We start from the raw sequence: 16,113 nt of genomic DNA on the forward strand, positions 1-16,113 counted from the left end.
TTATATTTAAAACACTCTACCACATCTAATATTTGATATCTTACCATTTAAAGTAAATAATAAATTTTAAAAATTCAAATATATTGAAAGTCCAATAACATTCTTTAATTATTTATCTTAATATAATAAAAGTCTAATAATATTCTTTAATTATCTATTTAATTTAAATCATTTGTTTTCTAAAACTCCATACTTAACACAAAAACTAAATAACATTCATTATAATATAAAATATATATTAATATACTTAAGATTTTATAATTAAATTCAATTATAAATTTATTTATAAAATAAATAAAAATTATTTATAATAAAATTGAAAATATAATAATATAATTTGATTGGTTCAATAAGATAAATTATTTACTTATTAATTCTTATTATGTCCTGAATAAAAAGAAGTTGTTATGGTTATTTTATGTTTAATTGATTAAATAAATCTGTAATAAATTAATTAATTCATCCAATGATATGTTCACGGTGATTAATACAGTCATTATATAGTCTGACTTGTATAATTGTTTGATAGAAACGTAACATCACTAGTTTTGGTAAAATGAATTTTAAATCACTTGAAGAATTTTAAATATTTATCTCATGACACAATAAAATTGATCCCAGTATTAAACTTAACAGGGTTCTTATCTTGGTTATAGATGGTATAAAAGTAGAACTGCAGTTATGTAATCAGCAACAAGAAGAAGAATAATGCATCAAAATTTAACTTCCGATATTTTCAAGTTTCAGCAAAACACTGTTAGATCAATCCAATACATGGCTTTCTCAAGAACATAACTAGTGATAAAAATAAATTGAATTGAATTTAAACGAATTGAGATCAGAGACTGAAGGAATCCATCTAACAGGCCAAGATAGTTTCAAAACAGTGTATCCCATCCAACTCCGGCGCAAATCTGGGTCTCAAACGGGTCGGGTTTTGTTTGGTTGTAACGGCCGGTGATGGATTCGGATATTTTCCGGTGGTTTCGGACTCAGCGGTGGAAGAAGTGCCTTTTGTGTTGGGCTTGGAAGACAATTCCTTCTTGGGGCCCGTGCCCAAAGAAAAACCCCACTTTTGACCCTGAGCAATCTCGAAGTGGCTGAACATAGACATCATGGTGATGTTGCTAAGGTTTGCAGATATATAAAAACTGGTTAAGGAAGTGGTCGATTTGTGTGTTATTGTTCTGCTAAGGTGGTTGTTGTGTTGTCTGCAACTGTACTAAACGATGAGGAGTATTTATATTGAATGAGACGAAAGGGTGCGAAGAAATGGTGGAGGAGTCTGGTAGAAGTTTGTGTGGTTGACACGCAGTTGAATCATTTACTCGTTCAACCTTCACCTCCGTTTGACTCAGTAATGGTGAGCCGAGTTTGATTCAATTCAATTTTCCATAACTTTCTTGACTCTTCTCCACACACGCGCTTCACCTCCAACTATGTCATCTTTTTATTTTATTAATTACATCACACATATAAAGTGTTGTTAGTACAATAGGACAATTGTTCACAATTGGATTGTTTTTAAGATTTTTTTTCTTGACATGGCACATGTTAGATTTTAAATTACGAACATAGCATACTGTTTCTTAAAATTACACAAGCATATTTTTCTTAGTTCGGAATTCGGTTTTTCGTTAGTTCGGAATTCGGTTTTTCGAAAATCGAATTCTCACTTTGTTATCCTTTTCTTTTTTTATAAGTTTGAGTTAGTATTTGGTTTCTCTGAAAGAGGGTGGTACATCAAGTGTAGTTGAGTGAAAGAAGATAGCAAGTGTTATGAGAATTCAAGATCTGATGAATGCAAGTGAAGAAGATATGATGTTGTTCTTTTATAAGTTTGAGGTGTGATCTCAAGTGAATGTTTGATGGTTTCAATTCGTTTTGAGTGGTTATAGTCTTCAAAAGAAGAGTTGTGTTTAGAGAAGGAGAACCATTGGTTATGCATTAGAAAGTGGATCAAGTTATAGATGTGAAGACGAAGGGTTGTAGAAGCCAGAAGAATTTAACAAGGATAAGTGGAGTTCACTTTAGAATGATGTCTAAAGCAGAACCGGTGTTAGTAATATTTTGGATGGTTCCTATTGATGTGGTGTAGTAACAGAGGAAGGTAGAAGTTTGGTTAGAGCAATAGTGTTTTTGGGACTCTATATAATTGTAAGGGAGTATGTTTTCATAGAATAGAAACACGGTTGGGAAAATAAATGACAAGGTTATTGTGGAAGAGAAGAGTTATAACGATTGTTACAATATCATAGCAGTTAGGAATGAAGTCCTTGAGAGAGATCGTTTCGGGTTACAGTTGGTGTGAAGAGAGTATCCGGTAAACAAAGGAGTAAGCAAGTATGAGAATCAGAGTAACGCAACGTATGATAGTGGATAGGTTCTTATCAGTAAGTGGTGTGGGCAAAGCGTTCTATTAATCATGGATTGGTGGTTTGTGAGGGATGAGTTTCTTTGAAACAATATTGGTGTTGTTATATGAATATGAGTCGGGAGTGTTTGGTAATCCTCAAGAGTTAGAAATGAGTTGGGTATGGAAGAATTAGGTATCTGGCAGAAAAGATAAGTGAGTCTACGGTTTCAAGATGAAAGGTCAACTTTAAAAGTGAGGAAGTATTTATGGATTTGAAGAATGGGTCAGTGGACGAAGGAAATGATTTGAGCTATGGTTTTGAGTTGTAGTGGCAATCTAGAGGTAAGAAAATGTTAACAGATAGTTTGAACAAAGAAAAGATTTAGATTCTTGGTTTGATAAGTAAGTGTAAATTGGTTGAAGAATACGAAGATTTGGAGTCTATAGTGAAGTTTATAAAGTGATTTCATTAGTATAATTGAAGTACTATAACTAGTGTGTTTCCTAAAATGGTTGAGAAAGTGCAGTGTGGACAATCCTAGTTTGAGATGTATCATAAGTTGGCTGGATACTGATCAAGCTAGTGATCGCAAGTTGAGGAGGTTGCAGATCTAAGTGTGATGGAGATAAATGGGTCATGAAATGCATATGGTTCAGTCTAACAAGTTGAAGGAGTGAAGATGGAGTGTTCACTTTGTTTTGGGAAGTTGCAACAAAGAAGAGTTTATTTCGGGTAATGAGATAGGATAGTTGGAAACTATGCTACTCAAGAGTGGAGATCAGTAAAGCAAGGTGAAGCCCCCAAATGTCAGTAGTTGAAGGTAATAAAGAGCATATCAATTAGTAGTTAGATCAGAAGTGGTAGTGATCAAGTCAGTAACATGATGGTTATTAGAATAAACATGAGGAGGTATAAGAGTATCAATCAAGGTTTTATCTGAAGTGAAGACTAGTGGAAGATAGATGAAGGGTTGGCGGTGTGGCAGACAATAGGGTTGGTTATGAGAAAGAAAGGTTCTCAAAAAGCTCAGGTGTAGTAGTTCAGAGTTGTTTTAAGGTTAATGGCTAGACCAATCTACACTATTTAACACTAGAGTATTTTAACACAGAGACAAGGTTTTCTTGTTAGCCAGGTTGTTGGAGAGTAGTATCTTTGTTAAATAGGTAGTTGAAATAGAAAATGTGATGAGAGTAGGTTGTTCCTTCTAGCTGATAAGTGAATTTTTGAGGTCGAAAATGTTTGATGTTGGGGAGAATGTAAAGACCTAGAAAATGGAATAATAGAGTAGATAGAGGTATTAAAATAATTGAACTGAGCTTTTAAGGTTGAAATACACAAACAGTATAAATAGAAATTTCTAAATACTCAGTTCATTATCTTAAAATTGTTTCTCTCTAGAACCACTATTTCCTAATTTTCCTCTCCCTTCTCTCTAGATTTCTCTCATCTCACTTCATCTGATTCAAAATCGTGTTGCGCTTACGACATCCTGGTGTTAAGGGCTCCCTTTTCCACCGGTCAATTTCGTGTTTAGAGCCGGTAAGTGCGTCTCTCTTTGATTCTTGAAATTTCTGCAATTTCTGGTACATGCAAGCACTGTTCGGCTTTGCATGTGTTCATCAACTCTTCATCTGAGTTCTGATTCTATTTTTGGTTCGATGGTTGGTTTCCTTTCATCGATTCAAAGTCTGTAGGATGTTCTAGGATCACTTGCGGTTTAGCAAAGCTGTGAAGAAGGTTAAAATCTGTCAAGTTGTGTTGTGCAATTGAGAGGTAAGGGAAGCTAGTTAATTTAATTACGATTTTCTGAGTATGAAAATCATGTTGGATGACCCTGCATGTGTATGAAATTGGATTTTTGGTGTGCTCGGCATTGTCCCATGAACTGTCATATTCTATGAACATGTTGATTTGCTTCTGTAGTGTTTTGTTATTGTGCCATGTGAATTTCTATGAATTGGAGTAGTGAAATTGGGGAATTTTAGATTGGGTATGGAGTTGGTTGATAGAAAGAGTCTGGAAAAGTTGTTTTGGACCTGTTAGAGCTCTTAGAACCTTTAAAAATGTGTAAAAAGTAGGAAAACAGAGTTTGGGTCTTTGAGTTGTGGATTATGTAGAATTTGAAGAGAAATCTGGTACGAGACTCTTTGGAATGATGTTAGAAAGATTTAGGTACTATTGGATAGGTGTAAATGTGTATATGATTCGTGTTTGAAAGATTAGAAGTTTGGAAAAATATTTAGTTTTGGTAAAATTTGATGTGTTCATAATTCTGCAGAAGTTTCTGTAGAATTATGCAGAAAACTGAGGGTTTGCTGTTGACCGCTCGATCATGCGTTGATTGGCCGTTCGGCCATATTCAGGTGCTCGGTCATTAACTGGGTTTAGTCTCTTTGGAGTCTTACCAGTTCATGACCGTTCGGTATTAGGTGTGGGTGGTCTTCCTCTAGTGTTCGATCTTAACTGAGTTATACTTCTGTGGAGTTTTCAGTTAATGATCGGACGATCTTGCACTAGTACTCGGTATGGTATTGATGTTCAGTCTTAACTGTGTTCGGCCTTTGATGGGTCTTACCAGTTAATGATCGTTAGGTCATGCTTTAGTGTTCGGTCCTGAGAGAGTATTTTGTCTAAGTCCAGAGTGTTCAGTTTTAAGTGGGTACTTTGTCTTGGTAGTGCTCGGACTTATATTAGTGTTTTGTCTTTCCCTGGTGATTTGGTCCTTAATAGTGTTCGAACATTTCCTTAACCTTACCGAGTATGGATCGTTCAGTCCTATTCTTTGGATAGTGAAGACCGCTCGATCTTACACTAAGTGTTAAACTTAAGTTCTTAGTATTCAGGCCAAGATCTAAGTGTTCGGTTGTTATAGTGTTTGATCCTCAAATTGTATCTAGCTCATGTTTGAGCCTTATTCTTCAAATTGACCGTTCGGTCATATTTATGTGTGATAGTTGTTACCGATAGGTTCTATACTGGGATAGTGAGAAACTGGTCGGTCTCCAACATTCGTAGGGTGTTCGGCCTTGTCTATAGGTTGTGTTGATCTTTCAAGTTCGGTTGTGCTCGAGTGTGGTAGTGGTTTTACTATTCGGTTTGATTTTACTTAAATGTGTTATGAATGAAGGAATATGATGGAATTAAAGTATGATGTGACTTATATCAATTGGATATGAACGAGTGTTCCAAGGAGGAATATCTCAAGGATGATTATTGAATGGTAAAGTATGAATGTGGTTATGGTTAGCTGGCATTTATCCTGATATTTTGTGATTACTCATTCTCCCGTAGAGAGGAGTAACTCATGTGTGAGAATGATAGGAGGTCCTAGTCCATAAGGTGAACTTGGGCGAGGTATAACGGACTAACCTCGGTGGCAGCTGTTGGGGGCATCCCAGCTACTACACCATCCGGGTGCAAAAACGTCGTAGCTACACAATTCATACATTCCGGACAATCAAAGTAAAAGTGGTCGGTCATTGCATGTATTATACGTACGATCATTACTAGAAATGTATGTTTGGTTGTTGCATGATTGACATGTTCATTTTTGTTTACTCTTATGTTTGTCTGAAGTATATGTTATCATAGTTAATTAAATTACACTAGCTTACCCTTGCTTTTATGTGGTTTGTTGTTGTATGTTGTTACTCTTTTGCGATGATCGCCTTGATGGTGTGAGCTTAGGGATGTAGTGTTTTCCGTGGAGCAGTCGAAGGGAAAAAAGCTAAGTTTGTAGAATAGGTGGTTATTTTTGTTACTCTGGTGAAAATTTTTATTCACTAAATTTGTAGTTTTGTTTTATCATTATGCATGTAATGTTTCATTTTAGTAATTTTTACATTACTAAATTTGGGATGTTACATTAGTAGTGATCCAGATAATCGATTTCAGAGATAATTTATTATTTAGTTTTTATTTAATTGGAATGAAGAAGGAGAATGATTTTTTTAAGACAAATATAAGTTTTATTCAATGAGTTTAATGATGGGATGTGGATCCTCTAATGCCAGGATTGTGAGGACAATGATTTCTTGTGTGACCTGGGGTTTGACAGTATGAGCAATTTTGTGGGTGTGGTCGTTCTCTAATATCCATTTCAGTCCTGATTCTGGATGATTTTGGTCGACCCTTTGCATTCCTTTTTGTGGCTGCATGAGGCCAAATTTATGTGCCTTGGTATGGTGGCCAATATTCTTCAGGTCGTTGTCGGAACAATCGGTACCGTTATAGAGTCGCGCAACGGAATTAAATAAAGATAGCGAAAAGCGTGTTCAGTCAAACTCGTATTAAGATGGTTCGTTTTTGAAAATTAATTTTCTTAGAGAAAATTTATCGAACAATTTATATGCGCAAAATGTAAAGAGTGTAGGGAGTAGAAAAATTCAACATAGAATTTTTATCCTAGTTCGAATCAAAAGATTATACGTCCAGTTGTTAATCACTATAAAAAGTGATTAACGTTTTCACTAAAAATCAGTTTCACAGATTACAATGGAGTGAAAGAATAGAATGATAAAACCTTCCTTCGACCAACGAACCGGAAGCAGGAATCTACACTTTCCTTCGACCAACGAACCGGAACAGTGCAAATAAAATCTTCCTTCGACACACGAACCGAAAGATGACAACCTTGCCAACTCGAAGAGAACCGCTCCGACCTTTGACCCACAAAGCGCAAGCTTCTCCTATTCACGAGACCAGGCAAAACCCTTGAACTAGCTTTTTGGAACTTCCTCATACAAACTGTATTATCAAAAAGCTGAGAGTTGACCCACTAAGGGTTTTGGAACAACTATATATAGGCAACTGGTCTAAGTTAGAAAAGACAGATTACAACTGCCAGATAATCGATTATTGTTAGTGATAATCGATTATTTAAGTCCGTTACACGGTTTTCAGAAAGTGATAATCGATTATCCTAAGGAACAATCGATTATTCCAGAGACTTGTGTAGTTCTCATCAGGACCAATGGATAATCGATTATTTGAAGGAATAATCGATTATTCCAGAGCGAAATGCTCTTTTCAAGAGTGCTCATGATAATCGATTATAGCTTCACATAATTGATTAAATGCGTAACTTAACTAAAGATACGAGATTTTCTAAGTATTACATATTCAAAGACTTTCCTAATACATTTATATTCTACAAAGTGCTTTTAAAATAATTTTAACAACTTCTTCGAGTCTATCTTCTTGCAGCATCATTAAAATCATTTATCTTCATATTTACCAATGCTCTTCATTGGTAACAATCTCCCTCTTTTTGATGATGATAAAAAATACTTGTTTAAAAGCAACTTTGGTTAGTCTGCAGAAAATACAAGCTGATAGACAACAAGAAAGTTAGCAGTAACTGCACCACTTCTCCCCCTTTTTTATCATAGGCAAAAAGATGAATGAAAAAAATGCTCCCCCTTAATATGAGCTTCCCTTCAATTAAACATGCACTAAAATAAGAGATCATTTTATTCATGAAAAGAAAGGTTACGTTTTTCATAAAGAAGAACATAAAACATAGAGTCAAAACAAACAATCATCAAAGCATACTAACATAAAATCCTAAATCTAAAACTCAAGACTGAGTGGTCTTTCTGGAGGTTGAAGATTAAAGTGATTTTCAATGTTTCCAAGAGGAGTATCAAGGTCATTGAACTGATCGATCACATATTCTTCATGATTTTGTTGCCACTCATATATCTGTTTAAAGTGAGCTTGTTGAGCAAGACGCATATCCTCCATTTGTTTAGACAGGTTTGCAAAATGCTCCTCCATAGTTAGTGAGGAAGAGGAAGGCATTTGAGAAGGACCAGCATCAGCAGCTTGGACTGGGTAAGCCATATGGGCGTCCATATTGTCATTGTCATCATCTTGGTGATCATCATCCTTGTGAATGATGACGTGGCCACGAGCAACAAATCCCATTTGGCAAAATGTTGTCTCATCAATCTCAGTTCCAATTGCTTGAATGGCTTGAGTGAGTTCGCCTTCAACACTTAGGCCTTTGTATTCTAAAATTCGAGAGATGAGAAGGGCATATGGAAAATTATAAGAATTATATTTCTTGGCCTTCAACATGGTGTCGGAGATGAGTATTGGCCAATCAATGTGGATGTGATTTAAAATCCCATACAAGAGTAGAAGATCTTGCTCTGAACATTGAGCATGGTTAGTGGCACGAGGACAAAGAAGCCACATAATTAAGTAGTGGATCATTCGTTCTTCAACCTTGAATCCACAAACTAGCAGTTGTCGACGGTTGGTTTGTTGTTCAAGATGGCGCAAAAAGGATTGAAAGGCGAGGAGACGATTGAAGTCCGGGATGCCAAGATGGACTTTGACAACATCATCCCAGATTGTGAGTTGTGCGACATTCGTCCTGACGTCATCATCCAAAATGATTGGGACTCCTTTCACTTTTGTTGTGATGATTCTGTCACGATAACGCAGATTGAAGTAGAAGACACGGATGAGATCTGGGTAGATGCACCTCTTTTTCTCCACGAGATGAGTAAGTCCTTGAGCACCAAACAGATCTGGAAATTGAAAACCATAAAATTGATAAAAATCAAGGTGTATGAAATTTACCGCCATGATTCGTCGTTCTTACTAGAAGTGGACATAATCTGCATGTTTTTCTTGATCTGAAATCCACCCATCAATGGTTGCAGGACGAGGTCTGGAAGAAGAAGATGCACCAGTGGTTCTCCTACGGTTTCTTCTTGATTCAACCATGAAAGAAATGGACAGAGGGAAAGTTGGAAAAAATGGAGAGAAATGAAGAAAACTGGTTCAGATTAGAATTGAACAAAGTTTTGGGTGCAAAGGAGTGACCATTAATCGATTATAGGGGGCTATTTATAAGAAAAATCAAGAAACTAGCCGTTTTGAGCCGTTTATAGCCGTTAGGATTCGCTGCAACGACTCTATTTTAGAAACTGGTCGTACAATAATCGATTATTGTAAGTGATAATCGATTATTGTAAGTGATAATCGATTATCTGCTCAGAGAGTCACTTTCCAGAAATTGTATGATAATTGATTATATATTAAGATAATCGATTATCTGCTCATAAGTGTCCAGATTTGGGTTTGAGTGAGAATAATCGATTGTTCTATGGGATAATCGATTATCTGCGATTAGATAGTTTTGAAAAAGCAAAAAATAATCGATTATTCTCGTGTGATAATCGATTAAAAACCTAAGTTTACGAGAATTGTGAAAATTTCAGAAATCTTGAGCCTAAGACATATCTAACACTCCTAACTCTCTTCTAAGTTCATAAGGTAAAGATATCCCCTTAAATATGTAATTAAAATTCAGTTTTCAGCATACTCAATTAACCCACAAAATCAACAATCATTTTTCAAACAATTAAGATATCAATGATTCAACAACCAATTTATAAACTAAAATGAATGCAACAGTAGCTTAAATGGAAATAATCCAAGCTACTACAGGTTTGTCATGAAAGCATTTTAGCTAACACAATCAGTTCAAAAACTAACTTTGACAGCACAATTTACAACTTCCAAAACAACAACTATGTTCAAAAAACTAACTCTCATATCCCAATCTGTTCAACCCAATGAATTCAGCTCTGCATATAAAACAACATATATAAAAATTAAAACAACAATATGCAGTAATTAGATTTAATTCAATAACATTGTTTATCTTGGTTCAATGGATTTTATCCATGAAATATTGGTAAACCAAAATTTAAAACTGGAAATTTGACTCAAACAAGGAAATGCAATTTCGGCAACTACTTTTAAAGACTATTCTACAGTGATTTTCACAATGGCAATCAAGCTTTATGCGGAGCAAATCATAGCTTATATGGCATGCATATAAATAGATCTCTACAGAAAACATCTGTGAAACAAAAATGCCAATTCAATCATCAAATAGCTTAATCATCTAAAAATGTCGATGAAAATCTATCAACCAACTCATTTAAATGAATATAACAGTAATCAAATAATGGAAAATCAGAAAGATAAGTAGAACAAAGTGCAACAACACAGTTCAAACAACACTAGCTCAATCACATGAAGTTCGAACCAAGGCTTTGAATGTCATTTGATGGATTCACTTCCCGGTCTTAGATCATTATTTCCAAAAGCATAATAACATGGAGCTCTCCTCTCCTTTTGAGAACTTGACCTGCAAAACCATCCAAGAGAGGTTTGGTCCCCAAAATCTCATTTGGGTCCTTGGGTTTAGTATATGCAAGCAAACATCATTTCACAACTTTAACCCATGCATATTTTCCATTTGGAACTCCAAAATATTTAATGTTGCATTTGTTTGATGTATGACCATGTTTCATGCAATAAAAACAAACAAACATCGTGCACCTTATTTTTCACAAAAGTCCCTTTTTCAACCAAAACTCTACGAGTTCTCTTAACTTTAGACTTTTGATGATGATGCATGTTTTTATTTCTAACATTGCTCTTTCTAAAACCATTTTGAACATGTGAGACAGACTTGGTTGCTTTAGAAAGTAAATTTTCAAGTATGTCAATCTTAAACATGTGAATTTTACAAGATAAACACTCAAAGGGTTTTTCATTTGCATTGGATTCAATCAACTTAGTTTCAAGATTGTTAACTTTATTTCTTAATATGACTTCCTCATCTAATACATTTTCATATTTCAATTTCAATTCTTTAAATTCCTTTTTCAAATTTTTATGAGAAGCATTCAATTTTTCAGATTCATCAAGTAATTCAAGAAAAGCCTTTTTGTAAATCAAATTCACTAGATTCATAGCTAGAATTACTTACTTGGCTTCTAACATCATCAAAAGTAGTTGTTAAACACAAGTTTACTTCTTCAACATAATCACTTGAACTAGAGGTGGTTGATGCATTATCCTCCCAAGCAACGTGAACCTTCTTCTTCTTGTGAATTTTCTTTTCTTTTCTTTCTTTACTTCTTTTGTTGCTTGAATAATCAGCTTTCACATGGCCTCTTTCACCACATCCATAACATTTGAAACTTGAAGAGAAGCCTTGATAGTCCTTCTTTTCCTTCAAGATTTCGCTTTTAGATTATTTATCTTTGGCCATCAAGCATAGATTTTCTTGCTCAATAGAATCGCTTGAGCTTGAGGAGTTTGATGTAGAGCTTGAATCAGACAATGTCAACTTATCCACATCTATGACTTCATTATAAGTGAGTCTTAAACATTTCCACATTTCCTCTGCGCTTTTATAAACAAAAACTTTAAAGAATTCATCAAGGGTTAGTGCAGATAAAATTATATTCCGAGCCTTAATATCAAATTGGGCTCTTCTGTTTTCCTCAACAGTCCAGTCAAGATATGATTTTTCTACTTCTACACCATCAACTGTACTTTTAGGAATATATGGACCATTTTGTACAGCTTCCCAAATGCCTCTGTCAAAAGACCCCATAAAAATTTCCATTCTGACTTTCCATAATGCATAGTTATCACCAGTAAAAAGTGGTGGTCTGTTGATGGAAGCACCTTCGGCATACACTTGAGTTTGATGACCTGCCATTTTTGCAAATGTTTGAAAGAATATCAAAGCAAGCTCTGATGCCAATTGTCGGAACAATCGATACCATTATATAGTCGCGCAGCGGAATTAAATAAAGATAGCGGAATGTGTGTTCGGTCAAACTCGTATTAAGATGCTTCGTTTTAGAAAATTAATTTTCTTAGAGAAAATTTATCGAACAATTTATATGCGCAAAATGTAAAGAGTGTAGGGAGTAGAAAAATTCAAGACAGAATTTTTATCCTGGTTCGAATCAAAAGATTCTACGTCCAATTGTTAATCACTATAAATAATGATTAACGTTTTCACTTAAAATTAGTTTCACAGATTACAATGGAGTGAAAGAATAGAATGATAAAACCTTCCTTCGACCAACGAACCGGAATCAGGAATCTACACTTTCCTTCGACCAACGAACCGGAACACTGCAGATAAAATCTTCCTTCAACACAAGAACCGGAAGATGACAGCCTTGCCAACTCGAAGAGAACCGCTCCGACCTTTGACCCACAAAGCACGAGCTACTCCTATTCACGAGACTAGGCAAAACACTTGAACTAGCTTTTTGGAACTTCCTCAGACAAACTCTATTCTCAAAAAGCTCAGAGTTGACCCACTAAGGGTTTTGGAACAACTATATATAGGCAACTGGTATGAGTTAGAAAAGACAAATTACAACTGCCACTGATTATCGATTATTGTTAGTGATAATCGATTATTTAAGTCCGTTATAGGGTTTTCAGAAAGTGGTAATCGATTATCCTGAGGAACAATCGATTATTCCAAAGACTTGTGCAGTTCTTATCAGGACCAGTGGATAATCGATTATTTGAAGGAATAATTGATTATTCTAGAGCGAAATGCTTTTTTCAAGAGTGCTCATGATAATCGATTATAGCTTCACATAATCGATTAAATGCATAACTTAACTAAAGATACGAGATTTTCTAAGTATTACATATTCAAAGATTTTCCTAATACATTTATATTCTACAAAGTGCTTTTAAAATAATTTTAACAACTTCTTCAAGTCTATCTTCTTGCAGCATCATCAAAATCATTTATCTTCATATTTACCAATGCTCCTCAATGGTAACAGTCGTAACTCCCCAAACATATTATTATACAGTTTCATGATGACATCCAACCTATAGTAGGAACTGATGTAAATGTTAAAGTCTTGATGAGCATGTTTGCAAGCTGCTAAGACATGTGAACACAATAGATTAATCTTTTGAAACTTGCCACAATCACACCATCGTTCATCCAATCTGACAAAAATTTTCATGCAGGTCGTATTTCTCTTGGGATTACAATCTCCTCGACTTTGAATCTTGTGTCATTTCTATCAAATTCAACAACCCTGTGGGTGTTTGATTTCGAATCACCATCCTATAGGACCTTCGTGGCATTTTCAGAATAGACATGACCAACACTTATCATTGCAATTATCTATTTCCCTCTTTCTGTGAAAACGGCGTTGCATCTTGTGTATGTGGCCAATACTATAGAGGAGATTGGTAAATTTCTTGTCTTCTTCAAGACTGAGTTAATTGCTTCAGCTAGATTTGTTGTTAGATGACTCCATCTTCTGCCTTCATCATACGCAAGTTTGAATTGTTGTCTTGGAATTTGATCAATCCAAGTTGTTGCTTCAGGATTGTTTTCCCTAATGATATTGTAGTAATAGTTACATCGCGGCTCAGTCATTGCGTATGCTGCAAAAATATTTAAGAAAATAGAAATGATTACAGATAACGAAGAATAATAAAGACTACATTTAATTGGTTAAAATTTGTAAAAATGAAGTAATTGCCCATGTTGACAAGCTCCTTCTTCAAACTTGTATCCCTGAATCTTCGGTGAAATTTTGTGCAATGTGTTGAATGCAATAGACGTACACACATTGTCCTTCTGTCCACCCACTGGTCGGTCTGTTGAATGCTGCACTAATAGAGTTGTGGCGATCCGAAATTAAGCACAAGTTTTTGTTGAGGTGTGGCATGTCTCCGAAGGTTTTTTAGGAAAAACAACCAAGCGTCTGCTGTTTCACCCTCAACTATAGCAAAAGCAATGGGGAGTATGTTGTTTCTCGCATCTTGTGCCACAGCCACCAGAAGAGTCCCCCTATATCTTTCGTACAGGAATGTTCCGTCCACTTGCACCAACGGTTTGTAATATGGGAATCCATCAACACAAGGTTTGAAGGTCCAGAAAAGTCTTTTGAAATATTGTTGGTTTTGGCGGGCCTCCTAGCCATCAATAATTGGTTGTGTTTTCAATTTGTACATAAAATCGGAAAGAAAAGTTTGCATGGCTTTCAGTAGGCATGGCAATTTGTTGAACGATTCTTCCCAATTTCCATACACATGTTCAATTGCATGTTGTTTAGCATACCAAGCCTTTCTGTAGGATGTAGTGTACCCCATAGAGATCTTGATGGAAGCAATAATTGTTGCAATTGGTGTGGGTGGGTCAGATTCAACCATCTCACGTATGTGATGGGAAATGATTCGTGATCCTAGCCTATTGTGATCTTGTGTGATGAGTTGTGAAGCACATGTGTGGGCAGCATCAATTTTTCTTATTTCCCAGACTTGATCTCGTGTACGAAGGATGGCTTGACAGTTCTATGGACACTGTTGATGTACACATTGCACCCTCAACCTTGTTGTGTTAGAATATGTCGTTTTGTATGTACAATGGTTTTGTATGTGAAATGTGTTTAGAGCATCGATGACTTGTTCCTTGGTTTGGAATCTCATTCCTTGAGTCGAGGTTCCAGGTTGATGGTCGATAGTGTCATGCAAAATCGAATGGTGATCATATGCATGAGGATATTGTTGTAGATGCGAGGGAAATTCTTCATAGCATTGGAAGTGTTGGGGTGGGTTATAGGGTTGTTGTTGTTGTTGTGTGGAGGGGATATCTAAGTTTTGTTGTTCATCATGATCGTGTTGGCTTAGGATTTCATCCTCATCTTCACTAAATGGATCTAATGACGATGAAGGTAAGCCTACTATTTCATTTTCTTGTAAAGTAGGAGGCGATAAGGGTTCTGTGTTTTGATGTGGGAGATATTGGAAAAGTTGTGAGCTGGATTGACCGGTTAATAGTTCAGTGTGTGAATGTATGTCATTTTTCCATTCCCCTAAATATGTGTTGTTAAGGTCACAAGAGTGATGTGTGGGTTGGGTAAGTGAGGGTGGTTCATCTTGGTTAGATTGTGTTCCAAAATTCGGTAAGGAAGATGGAATGGTTGTGGTATAGGTGGAACAAATTTGTATGCATGTTAAAATTGGGTTGGCCTCTGTGATGTCGATTGCACCTTCCAAGTCATCGTCATCTTCAATCTGAGTTGTTGTGAAGGTGATAACGTTGCACAAATGATTATTTGTAAGTCCAACTTTCCTATTAACACAATAATTGAGTTGTTTGTTACATTCACAAGATCCACTGAAGAAATATTTTCTCTTCTTAACCAAAATTCATCTTCTTCCACTACCCCAAATCGTATCCCATATTTACCAGCAATAGTTTATTATGGCGGACCTCTAAAAAGGGCAACCATCACAGATAGTCCATATGGTTATGGTCTATACTTTAGATCAGACACCCCTCTGACCATGTCAATCCCACACGATTATACCTTCAATGACCTTCTACAAAAAATAACCAAAAGAATACATTGTGGGGATCGCAAAATAGTAACTCAAATTGACTACCTTCGTCCAACATATAGATCCATCTATGTATCGTCCTAAAAGTAGAGACGAAATGATGTATTAAACCTTATATTTATTTATAGTTTTATTATTACTATTATAATTTTATAATAATTATTAAAATAATAACATATATTAAATTATATTAAAATAAATTAAATATTTTCTAAATTTTGTAATAAAATTAATTTAAGAAATTTGTTAGATTAAAAAATATTACGTTAAATATTAAACCAAGTTAATTATTTATTAAAATTAAATCAAAAAACAAAATTTTAAAAAATATGTTAAACTTCAAAAACCGTTTAACATTTTTTTTAAAATTTTTTTTTCAAATTAAAATTGATAAATAACTAATTTATTTTAATGTTTTAATATTTTAAAATATATTAAAAAACATCTTATATTACTATTATTATTATTATTACTTTTAGTTTTATTATTTTTATTACTAATTTAATAATAAAATAATAATAACATAAGATGTTAT

At 34.9% G+C, this 16,113-nt stretch overlaps 1 protein-coding gene and 1 pseudogene across 1 annotated transcript; both read right to left on the reverse strand.

Annotated features, from left to right (window-relative positions):
- Positions 1–706: 706 nt before the first annotated feature.
- On the reverse strand, positions 707–1,432 carry LOC148203892 (uncharacterized). Its single transcript, XM_088108086.1, has one exon. It carries the CDS (start codon positions 1,115–1,117, stop codon positions 860–862), a length of 258 nt encoding a protein of 85 aa, XP_087964212.1. The 5' UTR covers positions 1,118–1,432; the 3' UTR covers positions 707–859.
- A 4,906-nt stretch (positions 1,433–6,338) lies between these two features.
- LOC148203893 (uncharacterized) lies at positions 6,339–15,646 on the reverse strand (annotated as a pseudogene).
- Between the last annotated feature and the right edge of the window lie 467 nt (positions 15,647–16,113).

Source organism: Vigna umbellata, chromosome 2 (genome assembly GCF_029865625.1).
Source record: "Vigna umbellata cultivar VRB3 chromosome 2, Vumbellata_1.0, whole genome shotgun sequence".
NCBI lineage: Eukaryota > Viridiplantae > Streptophyta > Magnoliopsida > Fabales > Fabaceae > Vigna > Vigna umbellata.